Source organism: Colletotrichum acutatum, assembly GCF_030867785.1.
Source record: "Colletotrichum acutatum strain CBS 112980 chromosome Unknown BDZ83scaffold_7, whole genome shotgun sequence".
NCBI lineage: Eukaryota > Fungi > Ascomycota > Sordariomycetes > Glomerellales > Glomerellaceae > Colletotrichum > Colletotrichum acutatum.
Window position 1 is genome coordinate 267,736 of NW_026849001.1, and position 18,149 is coordinate 285,884.

General features: G+C 54.1%; 7 protein-coding genes across 7 annotated transcripts; 3 read left to right on the forward strand and 4 right to left on the reverse strand.

Annotated features, from left to right (window-relative positions):
- Positions 1–137: 137 nt before the first annotated feature.
- BDZ83DRAFT_602267 (RAI1 like PD-XK nuclease-domain-containing protein) lies at positions 138–2,268 on the forward strand. Its single transcript, XM_060507155.1, has 9 exons — positions 138–417; positions 494–736; positions 794–825; positions 888–915; positions 983–990; positions 1,056–1,156; positions 1,257–1,427; positions 1,540–1,839; positions 1,994–2,268. The coding sequence occupies exons 1-9, from the start codon at positions 277–279 to the stop codon at positions 2,170–2,172; spliced, it is 1,203 nt and encodes a 400-aa protein (XP_060370344.1). The 5' UTR covers positions 138–276; the 3' UTR covers positions 2,173–2,268.
- A 437-nt stretch (positions 2,269–2,705) lies between these two features.
- Positions 2,706–4,777, reverse strand: BDZ83DRAFT_566880 (kinase-like domain-containing protein; the record flags this gene model as incomplete). The annotated part of the gene is made up of 4 exons (XM_060503896.1): positions 2,706–4,295; positions 4,351–4,518; positions 4,600–4,667; positions 4,726–4,777. 4 exons carry the CDS (start codon positions 4,775–4,777, stop codon positions 2,706–2,708), a joined length of 1,878 nt encoding a protein of 625 aa, XP_060370345.1.
- Positions 4,778–7,325: 2,548 nt separating this feature from the next.
- Positions 7,326–11,290, forward strand: BDZ83DRAFT_566631 (variant SH3 domain-containing protein; the record flags this gene model as incomplete). The annotated part of the gene is made up of 2 exons (XM_060503869.1): positions 7,326–7,400; positions 7,469–11,290. The coding sequence occupies 2 exons, from the start codon at positions 7,326–7,328 to the stop codon at positions 11,288–11,290; spliced, it is 3,897 nt and encodes a 1,298-aa protein (XP_060370346.1).
- Positions 11,291–12,035: 745 nt separating this feature from the next.
- BDZ83DRAFT_400792 (uncharacterized protein) lies at positions 12,036–13,065 on the forward strand. Its single transcript, XM_060502839.1, has 3 exons — positions 12,036–12,590; positions 12,731–12,805; positions 12,894–13,065. The coding sequence occupies exons 1-3, from the start codon at positions 12,128–12,130 to the stop codon at positions 12,995–12,997; spliced, it is 642 nt and encodes a 213-aa protein (XP_060370347.1). The 5' UTR covers positions 12,036–12,127; the 3' UTR covers positions 12,998–13,065.
- BDZ83DRAFT_602276 (uncharacterized protein) lies at positions 12,647–14,501 on the reverse strand. The gene is made up of 2 exons (XM_060507156.1): positions 13,873–14,501; positions 12,647–13,785 (listed from the first exon to the last, which is right to left on the reverse strand). The coding sequence occupies exons 1-2, from the start codon at positions 14,217–14,219 to the stop codon at positions 13,134–13,136; spliced, it is 999 nt and encodes a 332-aa protein (XP_060370348.1). The 5' UTR covers positions 14,220–14,501; the 3' UTR covers positions 12,647–13,133.
- Positions 14,502–14,684: 183 nt separating this feature from the next.
- BDZ83DRAFT_715748 (FAD-linked oxidoreductase-like protein) lies at positions 14,685–16,164 on the reverse strand (the record flags this gene model as incomplete). Its single annotated transcript, XM_060511779.1, has 2 exons — positions 14,685–15,513; positions 15,572–16,164. The coding sequence occupies 2 exons, from the start codon at positions 16,162–16,164 to the stop codon at positions 14,685–14,687; spliced, it is 1,422 nt and encodes a 473-aa protein (XP_060370349.1).
- Positions 16,165–16,644: 480 nt separating this feature from the next.
- Positions 16,645–18,098, reverse strand: BDZ83DRAFT_661253 (mitochondrial carrier domain-containing protein; the record flags this gene model as incomplete). The annotated part of the gene is made up of 6 exons (XM_060511061.1): positions 16,645–16,721; positions 16,799–17,442; positions 17,504–17,539; positions 17,595–17,695; positions 17,795–17,806; positions 17,879–18,098. 6 exons carry the CDS (start codon positions 18,093–18,095, stop codon positions 16,691–16,693), a joined length of 1,041 nt encoding a protein of 346 aa, XP_060370350.1. The 3' UTR covers positions 16,645–16,690.
- Positions 18,099–18,149: the final 51 nt, after the last annotated feature.

Below are 18,149 nucleotides of genomic sequence, written 5' to 3' on the forward strand. Positions count from 1 at the left end.
TCCCGCTGCAGCTAGGGGTGTCGGATGGCTCTAGCCCAGCCGTCCGCATGCATGTTTCAGCGATGTTTGGATGTCACCCAGGGCTCTCAGTGGTTCGCTTCAGCGGTCGACATCAGTTCTCCACCAACCCCGGACGGACTCCATGCCAATTGACCCGCCCTGCCGTCTCGACGCGCCGTTGCGCCGCAGACGCTCCTTTCTCAACTCCCGACACCGAAGCTTGAGACCGGGCCTGCCGACCGAGCCCGTTACTCGCACTGACTCCTGAATAATGGGATGCCTGCTGGGATAACACGACGTCTTTTGAAATTCGGATCCAAGTGCTACGCTACATCATCCGCCGTCATGTCGGAACAATTCCCCATCCAGCCTATTGGGCGTTTCTATGCCGCAAGCCAGCCGGTCAAACGACCAAAGGTATGCATATATCTCATCCACATGAGTTTCATGTATCAATGAAAGAATTTCACGCATTTTGGCTAACACGGATCAGGAGTTTTCTTGCTTCTCATATGACGACAACCATGAATTCCACCTAGGCGATTCTTCATTGAGATACTACTATCCACCTACCCTCGGCGCCGACTTATCCAAAGGTTATGATACCTTCATCAAGCACGACGACTCTAAGCCCGAGCACCTCACAGCTCTCCTCAAGACGATCAAGGCGCATGAGGAGGAGACGGGCGATAAGATTGACGCCCAAATCGTGACATGGCGTGGCATGATGACCAAGGCATGAAGTTACTCCCGCTATCCCTATCCTAGGCTCAACTAACCAAGAGAACAACAGATCATGGCATCGCCCTTTGAGGATCGCGATGGGTTAGTTTTGCAGCTATTATTGCATATTTGCTTGAACGGCCAGGGGCTGACAGCACAGCTAGCTTTGAAATGAACGCAACGCTGTACCAAGTGCGCATGAACAAACTCCCATACCCCTCCACAACTAAACCGCTGAGCTGACCCAAGAAACCCTCAGGACTGCATGTACGGAAAGCACAGCAACGCCTTAACAGATCGCCCTCTTCGAGTCAGACTGACAATTGGAATAGTTACATTGAAGAGAATCACGAGTACAAAGTGGCATCTCAGAAGCAGCAAAACGCACAGCAGAGACGGGGACCGATCCCGCCCGAAGTGATGCAGTTCTGGGGTATGTTCAGACCAGAGCCGCCCCTTTTCTTTTTTTTCTTTTTTTTTTTTTTTTTTTTTTGATCTTTCAGGGAGATGAAGTATGCTAAAAGGAAATCCAGGATACAAGTTCGAGACGTTAGCCACGCTCCCTAACACCTGGGGTGAAACGCCTAGAGAATACATCGAGAACAGAGACGTCGAGGTGGTGAACAACAAGGCCCAATACTGCTCCGTAGTCAGAACGGGTATAGGACAAACCGTCATCTGCATAGGCGGCGAAGTCGACGCTGGTACGTGCTACCCCCTCACCTCAAACGTCACCCGTGGATCATTCTACCCCGTTTCCTATTCTCAAAGAAGAAGAGATATTGACAACGAGGTACTAACGCCACCTTTCCAAAGTCTGGGACTCGAAGCCCCAAAAACAAGGCGCGCCCACAAACTGGGTCGAGCTCAAGACCAGCCTCGCCATCCGCGACGACCGCGACGTCGACAACTTCCACCGCAAGCTCATGAAATTCTGGATCCAGTCCTTCCTCCTCGGCGTCCCCAAAATCATTGTCGGCTTCCGCAACCGCCACGGCATCCTCACCGACGTCGAGGAGATTGAGACGGAAAAGATTCCCGATACAGTCCAGCGCCGCGGCAAAGCGACGTGGAACGGCGACATGTGCGTCAACTTCGCCGCCGAGTTTCTCGTTTGTGAGTTCTCTCCTCCCTTCCCCCCTACCCCTTTTCATCTCAACCTCTCTTACCTTCTTTTCCATAATTTCTCTAAATCTACCTTCTGTCGCGACAATTCTACTACGTTAGCTGCTTGAGTATGAATAGAGCCGTCACTGACTCTTAGTCGCAGGGCTTCGGCAGACAATCAACGACGACGGCGTGTGGAGGATACGCAGGCGGGCGGGCGAACCCACCATCGAAGTCTTCAAAGTCGACGAGGCCGGGCACGGGGAGCTCTTGACGGACGAATTTATCAACTGGAGAATAAAGCTCTCCATGAAGAACGTCCCATTGGCGGAGGAGCCATAGGAAACTACTCCTTGGCTAATTCAAATATCATGTCACAATGTTGAAATATGCGCACAATCTCCACGCGACGGGGAGACCTCGAATATAGTGCAACGAATCCCTTTTTCATTGTTAAAAAGAGCGCAATCTTGAACGCTACCTAGGAGGTATCTAACTACTACCAGACAAAGACCAAAAAAACGCCAAACCCAATGCGAAGAAGAAGAGCGAACATGAAAACCCGAATCGGCCGTGTGTAGATACTCATCCCGTCGTGAAGGTAACATCATCGCCGGTAAAAAGTCAATCCCATCATCAGCGTCTTCCATCCGGAGGGGGAAAAAATAAGTAAGCCTAACCCTCAGTGGTAACTCTTCAATCTGCCAAAAGCTGAAATGAAAACTCTCTCCCAATGCTTTTTGTGTGTGCTGTCCAACCCGGTATGCTGCGACGTGTTCATACACTTCTCATCATACAGCATGTTTCTCGTGAATAATAATGTTGTGTCAATCTTTACCCATATCCTTCAGATGACCGTCAAAAATTGGTCAAAGCTAGACCGCTGGCCATCTGATTCTCAAGCCCTCCGTCCATCGGCCGTAGAGCACGTCCGATAGCTGCTTGCAGTGCTCCATACCGGGTCTGGGAGGGCGACCGGGATATTTGGCTTCCACGGCCGTCTTCTCGCTGCGTTCCTTCTCGGCAGATTCGGGTGTCGCAATCGACCCGTTGCGCCTCCTATGGCTTTTCAGGTGCGGATTGTTTGGTGCCATCATCAGCTTGGTCGGGCTGCTTGATGGCGTGGGTGCGGCGCTCCTGATGATGACCGTTCCTTGGGGAGTGCCATCTGATGGAATCTTGACCGATTGCTGGGGCATCAAGGCCTGGTTCAGCTTGGGATCCTGGGAGACAGCCGTCATCATGTTCTGCATGAGATGGTAGGCACCCTCGGGATCAACAGAGTCCAGAAGTGCGAAAGCATCAGTGAGCTTTGCAAGCGCCTCTCGCCTCTGCATGCCTGACGTCTGCGCGTGAAGCTCGGCGAGGGTAGGGTCCAGGACCCTGTTGAAAAGTCGCCGCCCAAGCAGTGCCTCTTTGCTATTAGTATCGATCGCGGCTGCCCGCATCGGTGCTTTGTTCTCATTGCCCATGGTACCCTCAGGCGAAGTGTCCTCCCATGCGGTGACGGAGCCATCCGAGGGCACCCGGCGGAAGAGCCGCACGGAGGACCCAGAGTTGCCGTACGACATGTCTGGTTGTAAAGGCCGTCTGGCGACGGTCGAGCGAGGCGAGCCGTTTGTTTGGATCTGTGTGCCGGAACTCTGGCGGCTCGAGGGCTGGCGACGCACAGTCGACCGGCGAACCGTCCCGGGAGCGGGTGACGAAGGGCCGAGCGGCGCGTCCTTGGGGTCGAGCCGGCGCATGGCCTCTTCTGCCGCAAAGTAGGAAGGCTTCCGTGCATGACCATTCGGCCGCTTTGGCGCCACTGACTTGACCGTGTCAAACACCCATTCATCCGTGTCGTCCCTAGAAGACATGGTATGCAGGGTCTCTTGGTAAAAGGTAGGGTGGGACCTCCGGTTCTGGTTCGCATCCCACATCTGCTTGCGCGCAATCAGCTCCTGAAGAGCCTCAACCTTGCCCGCCGATCTAATGAATCGGTGACGAAGGAGATCCTTGGCCGAGGGCCTGCGGTCAGAGTCCTTCACCAAGCACTGAGCAACAAAATCCCTAAAGTCTTTGCTGAAGTTGTTCTCCAGTCGGGGAGGAGGATTCTTTGGGATATGGAATAAAACCTTCATCGGATGAATGTGCGCCAGCGGAGGTTCGCCGTTGGCCATCTCCATGGCAGTAATTCCGAGAGACCAGATATCTGCCTTGAAACCATAGCCATCCTGCTGGATGACCTCGGGGGCCATCCAAAAAGGGGTGCCGACAAAGGTGTTCCTTTGGGACTTGATATTGGTCAATTGAGCGGCGACGCCGAAATCGGCTAGCTTGACTTTTCCTGCCTCGGACAAGAGAACATTGGCGGCCTTGATATCTCTGTGAATTTTACCCTCGGCGTGGAGGTATTCGAGACCACGAAGAAGCTCTCGACAGATGATGGCGATGTGGACCTCGGCAAAGTTGGCGGGTTTGAGCTGAGGAATGTTAGCTAGCCGGACTCCGGTAAACTTGTTGCGCCGAGTGACATACCAAGTCGAGACATGAACCACCACCAAGATACTCCATGACGATCCAGAGCTTGTGACCGCGCAGAAAACTGCCTTTGTATTGCGTGACGAAGGAACTCGCGCATGTGCTTAGCACAGCGATTTCGCCTTGGATCTCTTGGATGTCATCTTCGCTTGACTCGAGGTCGATCTTCGCAGGTTTTGGTTAGTCTGTTGTTTGTAGTACACCAAGTTGAAGATGCCAAGTTGAAGATGTGATGCGTGCACTTACATGTTTGATGGCGACAGTCTCGCCAGTGGCCTTTTCAATGGCCTTGTAAACGACACCGAAACTTCCACCTGGATATCATGTCAGCGCAATTGTTTCCAAAAGGACATAGACAATGGCAAGACTTACGACCGAGCTCCTCCAAAACCTGATAATGTTCGGCGACACCCTCGTCGGCCATCGCGGCCGATTTGGACGTCATTGAATCGTTTTTGATGGGTCAACAGAATTCCTTGCAGCAAAGATGGAGTGGGAGGGAGGGAGGAGCTGGAGTGGGAGGGAGGGAGGAGCTGGCGACGGTCGACCCGGGAGTCCTAGACCGAGGGATTTCGAGAAGGGAGTTGCGCGGGCGAAGCGACAGGATGCTAGGAGAGAGTTTCAAGAGAAGAAATGGGTATCCAGGGAACGGGCTGTCCTGTGTCAGTCAGGACGGCCTGGCTTGTGTATTTAGGGCGGACCAAAAGCAATTGGATTTAATAAAGCAAGCGGATCGACAGCAGTCTGGTTGCTTGGGACAGCGGCGGTAGCGGGCGGGCTTGTTCGCTTGTTCGGTTTGTCGAGCGGGAGTCCAGAGGGCCTGGTCCAAGGTGAAAGTGGTATTTTTTCCCCCTTGGTCTCCCACTTTGGCTGTGGTGCTGTGGTGCCGCGGTCGAGTGTCGAGTTGGGCGTTGGGCGGTGCTTCGTCGCAAAGCTCGGGCCCTTTGTTTACTTTCTTCCGTTTTGGTATAGCTGGGGGAGCTCCGGGGAACCGCAATTTGGCACCAGGGGGGGTACTTTGTAGTGTACTATGAACCGGGGCGAGTCAGCCGATCTTGCGACGAAAAAAGCAAGCGAAAAGAGATCGGTCGAGAGCCGCTGTTTCTGAAGCATCGTGAGAATCGCGAACAAGAGAGAAAGCGGAGGAGAAGAATAGGATGTGGGAGTGGTTGGTGTTTAGTGCTTCCTTGATATGCATGAGAGATGGAGTGAGAGGAAGAGACGTACGGATACAACGGGCGAGGGCGAGAATGCAAAGTGTGCTACGTGATTAGAAAGAGGTGTGCTCACCGATGGCTGTCGTGTGAGTGCTTGCGTCGTTTGCATGCCAGAGAGATGGAAGGATTGCGAGCGTGACCTTGATCTGAGCTTGATCCGGCTTGCAGACTTTCTTGTCGCCCGTCAGTTTGTCTTGCCGTCCAAGTTTCCTGCGACCTTATTCGACGCGCCAAACGTTAGCTGCGTTGCCTTGCAGATTTCTGGTTGCCAACGGGAAGTGGAAGTGAGTGGGCGGCAGACAATGTGTTTGGTGTGCGGTGGTGCTAAGCTAAGGTATGCAGGGCCTCCCCATGAGACGGCGCTGCGTTGTTCATCGCACTAAAACGACGTGTCTACGACTGCCCCTGCTTTTCTACAGAGAACATCCTCACTCACGCCTCATTCTGGCCTCTTATTTTGCTATCATGCCAGGTCCTTCCAGGTTTGCTGCTAGGAGACAAGCCTTTTTTTACCGACTCTTTTGAAAGCGGGCCGGGGTTGGATGGCTGCTCTCTCCCTTACCGAAGCTGGCAGAGACAATGTGCTACCTACCTTACCTTGGTATCTGTACCTGCAGACTTATACGGATAGGTAGTCGCATCTCGGCGAGTGATACGTACTGCAAGGGAGAATCTACCTTACTCCAGTCTCCGCGCATCTGTGTATCTGCGACGTAATACTCCGTAGACAGCTGGGCGATAACACGACTTGGATCAGGCAAGCTGAAGAGAAGGTTAATAGTGGGAAAGATGACGGGGTCTCTGCCCACCTCAAGCCTCAAGGTACCGAATCTAAGTACTCTGTAAGGTGCGAAATACTTGGTCAGTGGTCCTTGCTCTCGGCATCGCAGGCGGTGACCGAAAGCTTTCCAAGACTTCTCCAAGGTCCAGGGGCCTCAGATGTGCCATGCCAGGCTTAGCGCCGCGCCAAGGAGGCACTGAGAGGGGCCCACTAGTCGCCGGTGGAGATGCGCCAGCCGCACAGGAGGTCGCAACCCGTTACAAGCTTGCCCTGACTTGCGCACCTAAAGTAAGGTAAGCCCAGGCCCTGATTTACAGGCACACACTGCGTGCAGTTCCATAAGGTAGGTTGCCAGTGTTTGGGCTCCCCTCTGGAGACTCCCGACGTCCCCCCGCCAACGAGCCCCTCTGTTTGTTGGTTGCCCCGGGTCCGCACCCCCGGCTTCGCTGACATTCACCGCATCCCCTTCTTGGAAGTCGTGTCCGACAGATCGACTTTCCACCCGACTTGTACTTTGTTCCGCCAACATTGACCATCTCCCACACCACACCCGACGTCAACTCCCATGCCCACGCCCTCCTCGCGCATTTACCAACTACCTTTACCCACTCAAACAAGGTCATTGTCGCCGTGCACGCGAGCCTCACCTGCATTCCTCAACAACAAACTCCCAGAGGCTTGCAAGAAATTCCCACGAGCCCTGAGTCCTCTCTCTCGCTTGCCTCTCGCTTCGCTGCGGGAGCTCGATCTTGTCATCATTCCTTGCCACCAGCCTTTGCGCGCGCCCACGTCTTTGCATGGCCATCACGATATCTCATTGCAGCTTACACAATCGCGTCGAATCAACTTGTCACTGCGTGAGCCGAGTGCCAGGCTCCGCGAACAACCACTGAGGCACTCGATATCGACACACAAATAGTCGCATTCCTACCAACAGCCTTGCCGATTGCAGGTGCATTCGTCACGTCTTTAATATGGTGCCTGCACCACAATCTCTACCGACACGGTTCCCGTGCTGGTGTAGAGCAGTCTACTCTTGGGGCGGAGAGGTTTGTTGCAGCTGATCGAGCCTCGTCAAGAGGACTGGCTTTCAAAGTACTGACTTGACTTCCCGCAGTCCAAACGAGATCTCGGCTTCATCGAGGGTGATTTGATCGAATGTCTCAACGCTGGAGATGGTTCGTGGTGGACGGGTAGACTATGGCGCGACAGAAGGACTGTGGGAGTGTTTCCGTCCAATTTCGTGGAGGTCCTCCCGGCCGACTTTAAACCAACGACGAGGTCAGCCAGCCCTCTTCCAGCAGAGAGCACGCCGAGCCCAAGCACACCTCAAAAGTCGAGGACTTTCCGAAAGCCTTTCGAAGCCTATTCCAAAGCACCGCACTACACCGCTGCGAAACAGCCCGAGGTCTACCGGACGAACCCAAACCCGAGGCCTAGAGGGCACTCTGGAGAGTCGATTCACAGTGCAATGGTGGAGCAGACCAGAAGAGATCGGTCACCGGCCCCGGAAGCCTTCCTTTCGAGAGAGAACTCTTTCAATGAAACTGCCTCGACTAGAATGCGAGCATACACGTCGCCAGCTCCAACCGGTTACGTATCGCGGGGTAACTCGTTCAACGATGGCGCACAACAGCAGTACATGCCGAGAGGAAGGACTCCTGTGCCAAGAGGAAGAACACCCGTTCCAAGGGAGAGAACTCCAGTACCCCCCAGAGAAAGAACGCCCGTCCCCGACTATGGCCACGGCCACGGATCAAGACAGAACTCTTACAACACGGAAAGGGGCCCTTCACCCGTACCGCCATCCCATAACTTCCACTCAAGAGGCCCGTCGCCGGCTCCCTCAGTCAGCTATAAGCCTTACCGTCCTCCCACTCGAGAAAAGGTGGATTCTCCTCCACCCCCGGCCCCACCTCCGCACCGACATGTAGCGGCTTCGCGACACAAGCAAAGCATATCCTACGACAGCAGGCACGACAGCTCTCGTCAGGACTCACATGGCTCGTTTGACAACCGCTTTCATTCCAGTCGACATGGGTCGGGTAACTCTTTTGACAAGCGATTCGATGTCGTGCGTCAGGACTCGAGCGCCTCATATGATAACCGCCATCCTCCACTGGACAGGCACGGCTCTCATCTTTCATACCAAGCCCATCGGCCATCGCCGATACAGACTCAGCGGCATCACTCTCCGGCTCCACCTTCGCCTTCAGCAAGCCACATGACTCCGTCGCCTTTGCGGGAGGCAATGGATGGTGTGATTGAGCAGCTGGACGCACTGGGAATGCCCCGGGATCCGACACCAGAGCCGCCACTGGATCCGTGGTCGCCCGAGTCGTTTGACATGGTGAATGACCGCGCTAGGAGAAAGAACACTTACCAAAGACCACAGACATCCATGGGCATAGCACAACCGGACGAAGGGTACGAAACCTGGAGCGGCGGATCGTCACGAGACCAATCCTATCACAACGGGCATCGGGAGGATAAAGAGCAGCTACCTCAACTGAGTAACTACGTCGAACGTATGGAAAGTCGTCTCAAAAAAATGCATCAACATAGCGCAAGTATGGCTGACCTTGAGGATGAGGCACCGAAGCCACCCCCCAAAGGCCAGTTATACGAGAGACCCAAGTCTTCGATGGGTGGACCGGAGGAGAGGAAGCTTCGCGGACGCAAGTCGGCTTACGACATTGGCCGCAACGTCCTGAACAGGACGTTTACGACGAAGACCAACTCTACCAGCGCCTCCTCAGGCAATCAGAGTTCGACGACGCAAAGCAGCGACAGGAGTTTGATGAGTGGGTCGTCAGCCGGCGCTATTAGCGCAACGAGCGCCGGCAGCTTCGCTCGCAAAACCCAGAAGCGGGCTCAGAGTGCCCTGGGCATGCGTGATGCTGATATCGAGCGTCCAGAAACACCATTCACCGGTGTTACATATCACAGCAGTCACGCCTCGGAAGCATCTCGGCCAAAGTCGCAAGCTGGCTTTCATGACGATGCTGGTCTCGGAGGCCTCGTCACCCCGAAACCCCCAAAGAGGAACATCTTCAAGAAGCTCCTCGACACAGCCAAGACTGGGGTGGCATCCGGGCGCAGCAGCATTGCGATGGGTGCCGACTCACCCAGATCGTCGCCTTTTGCTCGCTCCATGCCCAATGTCGCCGCTCAAGCTGGTGCTAGCGTCTCCAACTTGACCAACTTGGGTAGCACAGGCTTCGGTAGGGAAGCGGCCAGGGAAATGGGGCTTGCAAACGGAGTGGACTGGGTTCAAGTCCGCAGAGACGTCAATCGATCCAACTCTCTGAGTAAGAACGAGAGAAACGAGCGAAAAGACCGCTGCCAAATGCTCGATTACCCTGCGTTGAACCCAGTCGATGAATTGTATGAAGGCATGGAGGGTGACGAAGGTGCCGACGGTCTGCCTGTGGAGGACCCCATCGACTATCAATCAATCAATCTCACCCAGGTGGACAAGAACTCGAGGTTCGTGGCCAGTTTCCCACCAACGACGACAGCGCAGAGCTTGGCAACGACCTACGTATGTCGTCCATACCGCAGCGACGTCCAGAGACTACGGGCCATCTTCACTTGGGTGTCCGAGAAGCTTGTCTGGGAAGAGGACTTTGAAGGCGAAGTCGACACTCGGAGAGTGCTGCAGTCCAAGCGAGCGAGCGCCGAAGAGTATGCGGTCATTGTGTACGAAATGTGCTCTGCCGTTGGCATCCAGTGTGAGGTCATCCGCGGGTACCTCAAGACGCCCGGTGAGATTCCAGAGCATAACATCATGCCTCGGGCCAATCACTGGTGGAATGCGGTTCTGGTCGACAACGACTGGCGAATGGTTGACTGCTGCATGGCCAGCCCTTCATATCCCAGACGGCATCTCTACTCGAGTGCTAGCAACAGCGCTGCCGACTTTTGGTGGTTCCTCACACGGCCGACAGAGCTCTGCTGGACACACATCCCAGAACACCACACTCAACAACACATGTGCCCGCCACAGGCCCATGAAGTTCTTCTCAACTTGCCTTGCGCCTGCCCTCCGTTCTTCAAGAATACGCTCGAGATGGTCGACTATAACACGGCGGCAACTCGCATCGAGGATCTGGAGATGGTACATGTCAAGTTCAACGCTCCACCCGATGTCGAGATTGCTGCTGAAGTCGAAGTCCGCGGCTACACCAGAGATGTCGACGGCGATGTGTTCGAGAGCGGTGAAGTCGTGAAAAAGAGAGCGTTGGCTCAAGCGGAGTGGTTCAACGGCAACAAGAGATACACAGTCAAGGCTTTGCTGCCTGGTGATGAGGGCCAGGGAGTCTTGAAGATTTATGCCGGCAAGCGTGGTCTGATGCATAGCATCAAAGACATTCCTCATCCGGTGGCGTTTGCGCTACCCATCATTCATACGGGCGAGAACCCTCCGTATGAGTTTGTGACGCGGCACCCGACACCTCACGCGCAGCGTCACGATATTTACGTTGTTCAGCCCCAATGTCAACGCTTGGCTCTGAACAACACTTTTGTTTTCGCAATTCGGCAGCATCCCAGCTCTGCGGGCGCCGTCGGCTCGGTGATGACACCGTCATCAAACCCTGGAGGCGCAAGCCCAATCCCCTTTATAAGACCGAGCTCTGCCATGAGTATGACCGCCTCCAGCGCCAGCGGCTCAAACCTCAGTTCAGCAGCTGCCGGTGGGAAGAAGCCAGCGAAGTTGGCGATTCAGACTCCAGGCGGCAAAATCCTCCGTCTTATGAGGAAAGAGGAGCGCAGGGGAGTCAGTGTCGGCAGCAGAGGAGCTGAAGAGGATCTCAGTGATGGTGGTACTTGGGAGACCATCATCAAGTGTTCCGAGAAGGGGGTGTGGAGAGGCCTGGTGTTGGCAGACCGCACCGCTCGCTGGTGCGTCTTTGCCGAGTGGGTATGTGTGGGATGAGCATTCTGCGATTTACTGCGTCGTTTGTCTTTTGTTTGATTTGAACGCGCGATGGCAGTGTCGAAAAAGGGACTTGAGCGGTTACGACTGGGTGGGTTCGGGGTATGCATATCTCGGCGTTTTCTTTGCTACCGGCTCTTTCTTGTCTTCTTCTTTTGTGTGTATTTGGGAACCTGGGTATCGATCGGTGGGAGGTCTTTGTCACGGCTGTGGGAGTTTTTTTCTAATGTACGATACATAATGGGAATCATGCATGTCCAGGCTAGGATGGTTCTGTAACATAAAAAGTTTACGCGAAAATGCAGTCAATGAAGTACATGATGTTCAATTTGTTTGGGCCAGTTCGTGGTGTCTTCATCGTGTAAGTGAGAAAGTAGTGAGCTCGGTGAGGTGACGAGGTAGGTGCTACAGCGGGTACTGTGTTTGCCAGCTTTCTTGGTCATCCGCACTGTCCGTTATCGATAACCGCTGCGTACGGTGCCTGGACGACCTCACTCTCCAAATGTAAACAGAGGGGCGACCTGCGCATACAGACTACGAGCCCCATAACCTGCCAACTCAATATTCAACGTCCCCTTTTAGGAAGATTCGACATCCAACATCCTTGTCATATTTTACGCGCTGAGATTCTTGAGTTGTCACCAAGCCAATAAAACGCTTACTATCACGCATCGACAACTATACGTTTTATAGCCGAGGGGAAATATCAGACAAAGCAAGGAAGGAAGAACGGAGATCAGGCGGCTCTTCATCGCTATCACAGCACACTTTTCCAAAAAAGAATTAAAAGGAGACGCAGAAGAAGCAGAGTAAGAAAAGAGCAGGCGAGGGAGAAAGATGGCAGACAGGACTTCGAGGGCTGCACCACCGCCGCCCGGCGCCCCGCGACGAGCGGTCCGGCGCAATCTGTTCCAGGGACTTACGAGGCGAGCGACGGGAACTACGACAACGGGAACTACGGGGCAGCCCATGGCCTCTACTGCCGGCGCGGGATCAGTATCTACCACTGCTGCTGCTGCTGCTGCTGCTGCTGCTGCGACGATGGGAGGAGTGGGGCCAGGTGGAAGTTCTTCGACTGGTGCTGCTGGTCACGGTAACGGTAATGGTCATGTCGGCGGTGGCGAGACGCTCCGCCTCGAAGTCGACGTCCTCTCTGACGGCGGGCCGCCGTCCGCCATGGGACCCGCGGAGATTGTGGTGCGCGACGAGCACGGCGAGATTGAGATCGGGGACCTGCCGACGTTGGTGTTTGATGAGGCCGATGAGGCTGCTGCCATGGATGATCGGGAGGAGAGCAAGAGTAAGTTTTTCTTTCCCTTCCCTTTTTGCTTGTTTCCTCATGTTTCTTGTTCTTGTTCATGTTCATGTTTCCTTGTGTATTTCTGGTTTCATTGGAAGGGGTATTGATTTTTATTTACAATGCTAAATATGCTTTTATAGAAGAGCGACAGCGGCTCGCAGAGGCGGTGAAGCAGCATCAAGTCAACCATACCGCCGTCCGTGAACAGCCTGAAGGTGAGTCCTCCCTTACGAGATACTTCTGTGTCCAACTCTTCGTTTGGAGGGAAAAGGGGGTTTCTAATCAGCTCCCGTGTGAGAATAGAGCTCCTCGAAGCTGTCAAAGCCAGTTTAAGAGCCAAAGTCTCGGCTCTTGCCGACGATAATTGGATGTTCGAGGCTGAGCCGGAGCTGCCCCGTGGCTTCTGAACACGATGCCTAGCGTTTCCCATCCGGATATCCTGGTTGTTACCTCGACGACATATGTTTTCAACGTCTGCTTCATCACGGGCGTGCTCTCACGCACGGTGGGCATCTATACCGTATAGACGGAAAACATCTTCATCTAATCCAAGCCCTCGGCCGCCGGTGCCTCTACCCGTCTTGTCGCAGGACGTCTCTGTTGAGGAGCACCACCACCACCGGCACCGCCAAACAGGCTGCCCATCATGTCCATGAGCGGGTTGCTCTGCCTCGGGCGCGAGATGCCAAAGTACATTTCGGCAATGATCTCGAGCGCCTCACTCCATGCGCTGACCTCGGAGATGTTGGATGAGTACTTTGCCAGGAGCTGCTTGTAGGCATCCGGGGCGCCGCGCTGGATCGCCAGCAGGAGCAGGCCGAGGAAGTTGAGGAGGGGCAGGCCGGGGAAGATGCGCAGGTCGGCGCTGTTGCTGCTGACGTCCTGGACGCCGAGGCCCTTGTTGTCGTCACTGAGGGAGGAGGCGAAGAGACGGTAGCAGGTGTTTGCGGCGCGGACGTTACCGACGAGGAGGTAGGGGAAGATGGCGCGGGCGGCGTAGAGGGGCGCTGTATGCGAGTCGTCCTCCTTGTACCAGACATATTCCATCTTTGCGAGCACCTCAGCCGAGTCCTTTGTTCCTAGCACCAGGTGTCGTTCCGCCTCGTAGGCATCGTGTTCTTCGGCGTAGAGGGACCCGGCGACGTGGTGGAGGTCGGTATCGCCGGCAGGGTACTCGCCGAACTTTGATGACCATCTGTAGCCCCAGTAGTCAGAAACAACTGATCGTCTTTCCCTCTCCCCTGTATACTGCGCACACAACGGACAAAGGCTTTTCACTCACGCAATAATCTCCCCAATAAACTTCTTTCTCGTGGGCTCCTGGGCGGCAAACAGGCGCAGGAGGGTGAGCAGCTTGCCCTTGTTGGCGGCGTCAGGCTTGAGCTCGGCCTGCTTGAAGACGTCGACGAGCATGACGGCCAAGTCGCCGCCGCTGCCGCCTTGTTCGGCCTTCAGCAGGGATTGTGCGACATTGTAGAGGATATCGATGGCGGCGGGCCAGTTCGCGGCCTTGATGTAGCGGGCGGCGACGACGCGGGTCTGCTGTTGGGCCTCGTAGAACTGGCCTTCGCCGATGCGGGCCTGGAGCCGCGTGATGATCTTTTCGATCTTGTCTCCTTTGGCTGCCATGTTGGGTGGGTTGTCGGGAATGTTGTCTGGGTGTCGACGTTCGGAAGCGGGGTGGAGCTGTCGGAGGTTGAGATATGTATGGTGGGATTTGACAGTGCTGGGTGAGGTGTGACGATGTCGTTTTGTAGCTTGCGCTGTGGCTTTGGGAGTTGAGATGGTGGGGCTTGGTGGCAGGTCAAGTACCTCTTCCAGATTGTGGATAGAGGCACTTCAGCCCCTCGTTTGGAGGGAGCTTCGCTTCCATTCTGTCATTCTTTCGGATAAAGTACGGGTAATGAGAGCTTCTGAGCCGGGGTGCGAAGGTCCCTGGTCGAAGCACCGACCACTACTTTATTTACCTTAGGTACAATGTTGCAATCATCCAATTCACCAGTCTCTCACTTACACCGAGAAAAGGGGGGCGCTTTCCTAGTCAATTTCACGGCAGAGAAACACAATTTTGTTTCTCTATTTTCTCTAGCATGATCATTTGGAAGTCATAAGCCTCCTCCACAACTCTTTCTTCAACGCAGTGAATTCCGACTTTGTGCGGGAGACGGCATCTCGGTTCTCAACCGCCCGCCGCAAGAGATACGACGTACAATCACCAAGAGAGCCCCAGCTCAAGCACTTGTATACCTCTATAGGGGCCCCATTTCCTGATCCCTCTGCATCGGCCCCCTGATCTGCGAGCTGGAGCAGACTGAAGCTGACTTCGTCGGCCATGCCCAGAAGTTGCCCGTACTGAATCTTGATCAAGGCCTTCCCTTCCTTGGCGCGAGTTTGCTGCAGCTCGTTGGCCTTTAGGACGCTGTTCTTATTGTGCGTTGCAAGGAACAACTCGATGCTCGGGAACGACTTCCCACCCGGCACGCCATAGTCTCTATATTTTTGTGATAAGAGCCCCCGTGCGATAGAGTCATACGAGTCGTCTGTTGCTTGCTTGGTATCGTTGATCATGTGCCTTGGCTCCGAGCTGATATAAGCCCCGCGCACCAGTTTGATACCAAGCACAAAATCGTCCTTGTCAGCTAGCGCCACGTGCTGGGCCAGTGTATCCGGTGTGCTCTTCAAATAGGCTTGGTAGGTATTGAAGACGACGGCGCCTCTTCCCTTTGTGTTGAAGCGGCGCATGAGGTCTGTCGCTACTGCGTCGATTCCTGGCTGTACTGAGATCTGTTCGGCGTCCATGAAGATGCGTGCTCCGCGCTCTACTGCGCGAGAGCACACGTCTGCGAGAGCTGACTCCATTTGCGCTGGGAGCGACTTTCTTGAAGTGAGCGCCTCCGAAACAGCGGCACCGGCACCAGTCAGTCTGGGGAGTAAATTAGCAAATTACGCGAATGGATGTTGACGCGTTCGGGGGCGCCAACTTGAGGGCCAAGATATCTCCTTCACTGAGCATATCCGCCGTTTCCAAGACACCTTCACGCCAGGCGTCGATCCCAGCGTCTGATCCGATTTCTGAAGCGGAATCCATCTCCTTCAATCCCCGGCCGCTCTCCTCTTCCGTCGTGTTGTCGACCACAATCTCGCGAGCATAGGTGAGGATGGCTCCCCGAAACCCCATCCGCTTGATCTCCGCAATCGTCGACGTCACCTCGTGTCGGTTCTCGCCGGCGCAGAAGTGGTTGTACATGGTCTTCTTTAGTATAGCGTGCAATATTGTGTTCCTCTGCACGTCAAAGACCCAACTTCGGTGCGAGCCGTTTAGGAATTTCAAGATAGCCAGAGAGGGGCCCAGCAAGATCCGGTTGGAAGAAATGGTCGCCACCAACAAGGACCGTAGCAGAATCTTGAGGGATAGCTTGGAGTGTGGCAGCAATGTTTCTAGGTTCTTTGCAGCGGTGGATGCGTATCGCGACTGGAGACGTGTAAGAGACGCATTGTTGGCATGATGAACAGCTGGAGATCGCCGGCTCAGAAGAGCTGCGAGCCGCTGACTGTGAGGGTTCGAAAGAGACATTGTTCGCTGTTCAAACTGCAACTGGCAAATTTTGGCTCACTCGAAACTGTTTGTTAAAAATTGCCGAGTGAGCCTATTTGAATGCCTGCGTTATCCCGCATCTAGATGCGGCAACCCCTCATGATACCGTCAAACGAGGTCTGAGGAGAGATACACCGTAGCCGATTTCGGGCACTGTGCCACCGGCAACGCGACAAACTCCAATCGCTCTCCCTAGTGCAGCTTTCGGCAAGCGCAACTCGCTATGGGATAATACCTCTACTGAGAACAATCAGAAGCGATGACTAATTTCTGGGGCTGATACGCAACGGTGAAGATCAATTCCTAGTTGAACGTTCCATTCAGAATGCGAAATGAGAATGCAGTATAGATCTCAAAGAACAGTAGACTTATATAAGAGTTTGGAGGCAGTGGACAACACCGAGCCATTCAGGATATACAGCACATGGGACTTATCAGGACCAAGATCTATAAACTTGAATCTACCTTAATTCTATCATATGGGTCGTCTCTATGTTGGGGAATCTCAACTGAGAGCCCCCCTAACAAGCTCGGCCCTGCAAGTGAGTGTTAGTCAATGCTAAGGCGTACATGATAATACCAACAAGATAATGAACCGGGAAGGAGCACTTACGTTGCAAAAGTCCCAGCGGAAACGGGCATCGCCCTCAACAGCGCTGGAACAAGTCCTCGAAACAGTCCCCGAAAGCGACCCTCTCTCCAAGTCTGACTGAAAGCATCTCTCATGGTCAAGTACTTTTGATCTCCCCCAAACCCGTCGCTCTGCATCTTACTCTTGATCACGTCGAGCGGATGACTCCCCAGCCATAGCGCCTCGCCCGCAAGACCTCCACAGACGGCAATCTTCCAGCTAGCCAAGTCTCTTCTGTCCTTGACGCCTTCCCACGCCATCGCCATACTGAGAAATCCCTCATACGCGGCGAACCAGATGCCGTACCCGTGGAACTCTCTGAAAAGAGTGACGACTTGCCCGCGGTACAGGCCTTTGATGCCAGAGTGCTGCGTGATCTTGCGCACGCAGTCCCAAGGGCCAGAGTACAGGCGTGCCGCGCCGCTGGGTTGTGTCTGAAGCCTGATTCGAACGTGTTCGATCGGTCCGGAGATGATGCTGTTGGTCAGGCCGGCGGCTCCTCCTATGAGGTAGAAATCAGTCAAGGAGAGTGATTTCGTATTTGATCTTGCGTCGGCTGGACAAATTCCGCGATACTCTTCGAGTCGACGGCGGAAGAATTGGAACGCGCCGAATTGTATGCTGACCTATTCAAAATTCGATATGTTCAGACTGACTGTGTTTCTTGAATGTGGCTATATAACTTACACAAGCACCGACACCTAGCAACGGAGCAAGAGTGCCCTATATGCCCAATATCAACTCCCAATTCTCTAAACTAAAAGATGACAGAGCTGACCTTGTAAAAAGCCAAAGGCCCTTCTTTACTCCAGATGCTGCGGACTAGGCCCAGGGCATGTCCTCCTCCGCCTTGGGTTTGAAGGCGCACTTTTACGAGATCTGAGAGTCTTTGGTAAGTGATTGAACTTGTGCCACAACCTCATGGCATTCAAAAGAAAGGCTTGAGCGACGGGCAGGAATGTAGAGGGTTCACTTTACCGAAAGGTTGGCCTGCGTAAAAAAGTGTTAATTAAGTCTATAACCCTAAGATGCAAGACTCATGACGATGAGTTAGTTACATACCTATCAAAACCTGCGCTACACCTCCGGCGGCTCCCGATGTTATGTCCTTGACTGAATCCAAGGCAGCAGTCCCCATTGTAGCGACTGGAGATCCGGGTGTTGAATCAGTTAAAAGGGCCGGACAACAGAAATTCAGTGGTTTTGGTAAGTCAAACAAACCAGACACGCACGGCGGGAGCAAACTGTAAATCATTATCAGTTGGAGACTTTTTGACATGAGATTCCCCCGCTGGTAGCATGCATTCAGATAAGAAGAAGCGGTGGGGTCGCC